This window comes from Ursus maritimus, unplaced genomic scaffold (assembly GCF_017311325.1).
Source record: "Ursus maritimus isolate PB19 unplaced genomic scaffold, ASM1731132v1 scaffold_18, whole genome shotgun sequence".
NCBI classification, from domain to species: Eukaryota; Metazoa; Chordata; class Mammalia; order Carnivora; family Ursidae; genus Ursus; species Ursus maritimus.
The window spans coordinates 54,414,580-54,421,676 of record NW_024424230.1 but is presented as its reverse complement, the minus strand read 5'-3'; the positions used below and the strand labels follow the sequence as shown (position 1 = coordinate 54,421,676).

The 7,097-nt window shown below is 37.0% G+C and overlaps 1 protein-coding gene across 1 annotated transcript in view; it reads right to left on the bottom strand.

Annotated features, from left to right (window-relative positions):
- Positions 1-361: 361 nt before the first annotated feature.
- The window catches only part of ARHGAP28 (Rho GTPase activating protein 28), a 199,904-nt gene continuing 193,168 nt past the window's right edge, over positions 362-7,097 (bottom strand). The window contains exons 17-18 of the mRNA XM_040632704.1: positions 6,362-6,426; positions 362-4,238 (exon numbers count right to left, since the gene is read on the bottom strand). Coding sequence (XP_040488638.1) covers positions 4,144-4,238; positions 6,362-6,426 — 160 coding nt within the window. The 3' untranslated portion in view covers positions 362-4,143. The remainder of the gene's footprint in view (positions 4,239-6,361; positions 6,427-7,097) is intronic.

The following is a 7,097-nucleotide window of genomic DNA, read 5'->3' as shown; positions in this document are numbered from 1 at the left end:
CAAAATATACAGTAAAACGTTGAATTTTTAAAAAATATTATGAACTGGTATTGAATTTTGTAAAATGTTTTTTCTCTATTAAGAAAGTTTTTTAAAAAAAGACACGTTTTAAAAACCTGTCCCAAACATCAACTCAAGCAAATTTAGGAAACTGTTGTTTATCTGATCTATCCCCTCTCCACAACCGTCCATTATTACCGTGCCATGTGGCTTTTGTACAAGACCACCACCCAGTAGGTCAGTGACAGACAGTGGGCTCAGACACATACCTTCTGACTTGAAAGCTCTCACTCTTTCACCAGCATCATGATACCCTTAGACTAGCTCAATTATTATAAGAATTCTTATAATGTGACAATGCTTTTAGTTTTTTCTCTTTATTTTTATGGGTAAAATGCAACATACATATTATACTTAACAATGAAACCTGGGACAAAAGAATCAATATTAACTTTTGAGATGGGAGACAACATAAAACACTGACATTTCTTGTGACATTAAATAATTTTCTAATCAGGTCACATAGTTTTAGAAAATAGTTGGAAAATGACTGAAAGAAAAGATGTTTTTAATTTAAGGTGTGTGTATGTGTAAAACTATTTAAAATGTTTGAAAGAAACATTTTAATCCATGTCATATTATTTTTTATTAAATGACATATTTATAGAAAACAGTTGAAAATGCCTGTCAGAAACTAGGAACTATTTAGTCCCATAATATATATTCTTTTCAGGCATGTAAAACATTGGTGAAAAACAGTTGAAATATACTTGAAAGAAAGAAGGGACATTTTAATCTCATGTTACTTTTCAGTCAAGTGCAACATGGGGAAAGCAGTTGAAAAATGCCTGAAAGAAGAGAGGACTACTAATTCCCACACTTGAAAACCTACATTGCAACATAGTGAAAAATACAAGACAATGACTAAGGGACATGAATTCTCTCAGAGTATACCACAGGTCACAGTTACAGAGTATTTTTGGCTTTAAAGCTTACACTGAAAATATTTTACATCATTCAATGTATATTATTAAATGTACACTGAAAGCTAACTGTTAAATAAGATGACTCAGGGACAGTTTGTAACAAAAACTGTTAAAGTCCATTAATTTTTTTTCCTAAGAAAGGCAAGTGAGGTAGTTTATACTGTGTACACATTGTAACGAAATTAATATTCCAGTTTATTTGAAGATCCCTGGCTCTAAGAATCATATCCCCCAATTAGCTGCTTAACAAAAGGGATCCTCTTTCGCAAAATGGAGAAAACAATGAGCCAGCTCTCGGGTTTTTTCTGAGTAAGTGTCACTAAAATGTTAACTTTCTCTAATACCTTCCTGGATATTATTTTCCTAATTGTACACCAAGAGCACTTGGGAGGAGGTGGGTGGGAAGCTAGTAAGAACTGAATCTAGAAGCCTAAGTTCTGACCCTTCTTTTGTCTGCAAACATACTACTCATTTTTACAGACTACTGTAACCATTATAAAACAACTTTGGTAAAGCAAAGATAGTTTCAATAATTATTTGACAGACATTTTTGAATTGTAATTGTAGGGGTTTATTTTTTAAGAATAAAATTAGTAAAAAGAACCTCTAGTCATACAAAACTTAGTCTGTGTGTCTACTGAAATTCTGCTCTAATCACTTAGTTAGTCCTATGACTAAGAATAAAAGTTATATCTAAAGATACTGGTATTGGCATGGCCTTCCATATTACATAGTTATTTGAAAGTTGTCACACATACTTAAATACATTCAACTGATTAAAGCTATTGAGTCAGCTAAGTCTTTGACATCTGATGCCACACAAAAATGAGTAAGAAATTTAGAAATGGTTGTTTAGCTGTCATCTGTCAGCCACTTATTTAACACTAATGACAAGTGGAGTAAATCTGAAAACCTCTAGAACTTATATATAGGTTCTAATGTATTTTCAGTTCAAAGATGGGAAAGTTCCCAAATAAAAAATTAGATCCGTAATCTTCTATAAAAAAAATCTTCTACAATACAATTTAACTATTTGAAGCTATAGGAAACACAATGAGAAAAAACCATCCCTGTTTTCATGTATACATGGAAGTATAAGATAGCGAATTTGAAGAATTTCTTCCATGTGTGGGTGTAAATTACTGTCCTCTTAGGCCTTGGAAGTTAGCTACTGCATAAAGTAAAATGTTTACCCCTGTTGTCTGAATTTCAAAAACAATAAAAGCATTTCTTCAGACTCTTGAAATTCATTATGTAAACTCACATGCCATCAATTAGCCAAACCCTGAAAACAGATGAAATGTAGAAATAAATAAAAACCTACAGGACACATGTTTAGCGTCTAATGGGTTTTCAGGCACAGGAAGTAAAAGTTCTCAAATAAAATGAATGGATATTTGAGTTTTTTATAAAAATATAACAAAATCCTAATGGCCAGAAACATAATTATCTACATGTTGAATATAAATAATGTTTTTAGAGATATCAATATATGTCATAATAATGCTGCATATAAAAGATTTCTTCTAGGGGTACCTAGGTGGCTCAGTCAGTTAAGCATCTGACTCTTGATTTTGGCTCAGGTCTTGATCTCAGGGTCGTGAGTTCAAGCCCCGCGTTGGGCTCCACGCTGGGTGTGCAGCCTACTTAAAAAAAAAAAGAAAAAAGATTTCTTCTTATATGTGGGCTTAAATTATTATCACATCATGTTTTGAGAATTGGTAAGTAGAAACATTGGTAAAATATTTGGTAAGATGTTTTCTGTATTTGTGAGTAACTTTATTGTTTGAACTGCAAAAGAGAGTCATTTGGACATTAAATCTCATTAAAATTAGTATAAATTCAATGAAATCTCAGTGTGTGGATTTTAATCCAAAGCACGCGTGTGGGATAAATGAGACCTCTGTCCCCTTTTCTAGCTAACCCTAGACCTGTATCTGCAGTCTCAAGACGAAAGGCAGAGCGGTCTGACCCCTCAGCACAGATCTGCTCTCCATTAGATTGTGGAGAACTGTGCGTTCTCACCAATTACAGGTCTGGAAAATGGCTCTGCAGATCTTCATAGCAAGACAGTTTTCAGCTTACCAAATATGCATCTCATTTTAAAGCCTAAGGCTAATCCATAGTGCTTGGCCATGTCTATGATTGATGAACAGAAACAACTTGCTTTTACAGCTTATAAAATGTAGATATAACAGTATTTTTCAGTACTTTTGGATGAAGAACAGTTATATAAAGACAATTCTATATTTTTAAATTTGGGCTACAGAAGTGACTGTAAAATATTTAAAAAATGATATGTTTGATCAGGAAAGGAACTCTGTGCCTGGCACAGAGAAAGCTTTTCATTGAGCACCATAATCATGATGAAAAGATGGAGGTTCTGTGATTATTAACTACCCAGAAGGTTATGAAAGCATAAGTACACCCTCTGTCAAACTAACCTTTGCTATGGGAACCTGTGCTCATAAGAGAATAAGCTTTAAATATATAAATGTTCAATAATCCACGATAGAGAAATGTTCACTTGCACCAGAATGCAGATAGTCATAATACAGTACGACATACATAACAATACAGTGTTCCTTCAACAGAAGTTCATCCTCCTCCAGTTGGGAGCAAGTCAGAGCATCAATATTGTACGTAGAACTTTAGAAACTGATTCCCTTTGAAAAGCAGATCTGAATTATTTTGCAGAGCAGAAATTATTGATATTTCTGGGATTCTTGTTCAAAAAGGTCAACATACGTATATAACGTAAGTATAAAAAAGACTCTCTTCCACCTCTTGTGTTTGGTAGCATCTGCTACATAAAGAAGTGTTTTTTATCTCTGGGTATAAGATGAAGTTCATTTCTGCTGTGAAGTCAAAGTACTAGAAATGATTAGAGTTCCATATACTAGATTGGCCTTTCCTCTGGAACCATCACAGCGTCTTTCCTTCACCATTATCGAGGAACCGTAGGAGAAAGCCTCAGCTCAGTCAACCAGCTCCTCCTCCACAGTTCATGTTGACAATGCCGGGAGATGCCACTTGGGCTGAGAAACACCAAGAGGGTTATTGGAACAGACATGTCAAAAACAGTCGTGTTATTTTCCCTACCAAATGTAGAATCTTCTTGGCATATAATACATGATAGCTGCCATCTTGGGGTATTTCAAGAACGTGGCTGGGGTTTAATCACCCACTCTGCTTGAGGATTTACATGATATACATCCAACATATAAGCATCTGGATCCAAGCAATGTTGCCCTGAAGGAAAGAGAAAATCAGAGAATGTTTTCGAGGGTGCACACTTCTATGTGTGCGTGTGCACGTGTGTGTTGGTAAGGTCTGCGTAAGGCCAAGGTCGTTCTCTCAGCCAAAAGTAAGTAGATACGCGTTAAAGGTTCTTTAGCAAAGCCAGTCGGCCTGCCTGCCTTATTCTTTCCCTTCTTTGTTTCTTAATGACTGTGAAATACTTCAAATAAATCCCATGCAAAATTGTGGAAAAAACAGACATATCAACTACAGGCAAATTGTTCCCTAGACTCACATCAATTAGGAAAATATGGCAAGGACCTGTTTAAGATATAAACTGAACATGTCCTCTAATGGTTTTACAGATAGTAACCTGACCAGTGCTAGAAAAGATTAAAAATCAAGTTATTTTAAGAATGGTCATTTTGTTTGACTACAGATGCAATGTGCATAGGCAGGAAATTTAGAAATGATAACAACAAAAAGATCATTCCACGAGGCAACTACATCTGAAAATCTCTATGTACAGTGTGTTTGAAATGTACACCAAAGTCTCAAACCAAACTACCAATATCTGATTGCTTGCTTGATTCATTCATTTATTAAATATTTCTTAAAAGTTATTATATGCCAGGGACTATTCCAGGGGCTAGGCCTACAGAAATGCATCAGAGAGTCAAAAATAGTTGCCCTCAGGGCACTTACATTGTCAAAGTGGTAAAAGACAACCAGCAAATAAGCAAGTACAATATAAAGTAAGTCTGGTGGTGATAAGAACACGAGAGAACAACAAAGCTGGGAAGGCACACCTAGAGAAGGTGAGATCCTGGAAGGTCACCGTGAGAAGGTGACACAGTGGCAAACACCTGCAAGAGGTGAGGGAGTGAGAAATGAACACTCTAAAGGAGAGCATTCTGGGGAAAAGAGTGAATGCAAAGACTCCAAGGCAAAGTGTGTCTGGTGACTGGATCTGCAAGGTTGGTGCTAAGCGGAAGTCGATATAATTTGAGAGGCATCAGCATACAGGTGTATTTAAAGCAGTGGGATGGACTGAGCTCACCAAGGATGTTACAAGTAGATAAGAATAGTTCTGAGGCCTGTCCCCACAGTTTTCTATGTTGAAGGTTGAGAGGATGAGATGTAGCAGGCAAAAGAGACTCAGGAGCTGCCAGTGAAGTGGGACAAAACCCAGAAGCTTAGGTTGTCCTTGAAACCAAGTGAAGAAAGTGTATTTTCAAAGAAGGGGAAGATCAACTCAGGCAGTTATCAAGACAGAACGAATGACTGGATTTCACAACATAAGAGTTCTCCAGTGGCGTCAACAAGAGAGCAATTTTGGTGAAGTGTTGCGGGGCAATGCTTGACTGGAGTGGTTTCAAGAGAGAACAAGAGGAAGAGATTGGAGGACAGAAAATGGATTCAAGGAGTTTTTGCTGTAAAGCAGAACACTAAAACTTGAAGGGGGTCAAGAGAGAGTTTTGTGAAGATGAGAGAAATTACCAAAAATGTTTATGTAGTTGGAAATGATGCAGTTGGGAGGGAAAAGCTCATGGTGCAAGAGAGAATGGGGAGCTGGAGCAAGGCGCCGAGTGGCAGGCAGGAGGGAACACGAAGCGAGGCACATGTGGAGGTGTTGGCCATAAGTGAGAGCTGGGATGGTTCATCCAGACTGTGCGGAGGGCAAGCAGAAGACCTGAACAAAGGGGAAGGCAGGACACAGAGGCAAGCAGAGGAAATTTCCATTTGATTCCTTTTTGTTCCCCCTCAGGAAAATAGGAAGAATGAACCTGGGCCAAGGGCGAAACCAGGGAAGTTAAGCAAAAAGGGTGTCACAGTGTCAACGTTCCATGATGTTCTCTGTTTTGCAGGGATCTCCAGGAAGAGACTTTTCAATTCTGAGGCACACTTAAAAGACCCAAAAGTCTACTCCATATCAACTAAAATATTTACATTTAAATTTTGAAAATATTTTAGGAAATTCGTACAACTGTTCTCACATGAGATTAAAACTTCAGAAACTTAATGATGTTGAATTTATATTTAAGAAACTTATAAAATATGCCTTTATAATAATAGCATATTTCTTTTAGAGTAATCAGAGAATTTAGGAGTAAAAACCGTTAGAGAATGCTTACCTATATTTCCCCCAATTTCATATAACCGTTGGTTCTGAATCTTAATGCATTCTGATGAACCATGACTGAAAAAAAAAGAAAGCAATGTGACTTAACCTTCTTCCATGATCTGAGGTAAATACGTGGATTAAATAACCATGGCAACAAACAATTCCTTCTGCCTTCAATGAAATACACCCACAAATCATTACTACAATTAAAGTTATGATAAAAAACAATTTACTTGTTTGACACAGACAAGCATCCAAGGCACAGGGAGGATGGGACTATTCCAAACCAAGATGGACGCTGCTAGGCCCTATAGCAACCTGGAGCCCATTCTATCCACAACTGTCAGCTTCATTTAAGAGAGGACTGTTACAGACACACCAAGGCTGGTGAAGGAGCAGCTGGATGTTTAATATTGCCTTGTCATTGTCACATTACCCTCTGTTCAAAAGAAGTCAGGTTTCATTTCTCTTTTTGCCAAAAACTGAATAGGATTCTCTCTTCTGTGCATGGCATGTTTCTAAACTTGCCTAAAGCTTTTCAAACTGCTTAATGTTGACTTCATTGCATGTTTCTGCTCTATAGTGAAAGCAAGTCAGAGAAAATAATTGCCCAATTTAATTTCTCCACCCCAGTCTTGAATGCTGCGGGAGAGGAGCGGCTGGTCTTCATCCCACCTGAAGAGTGACTTTCAGCTTAGTTACTTCAAAAAGACTGACTTCAGCACTTTGTGAGGAAGAAAGAGGTG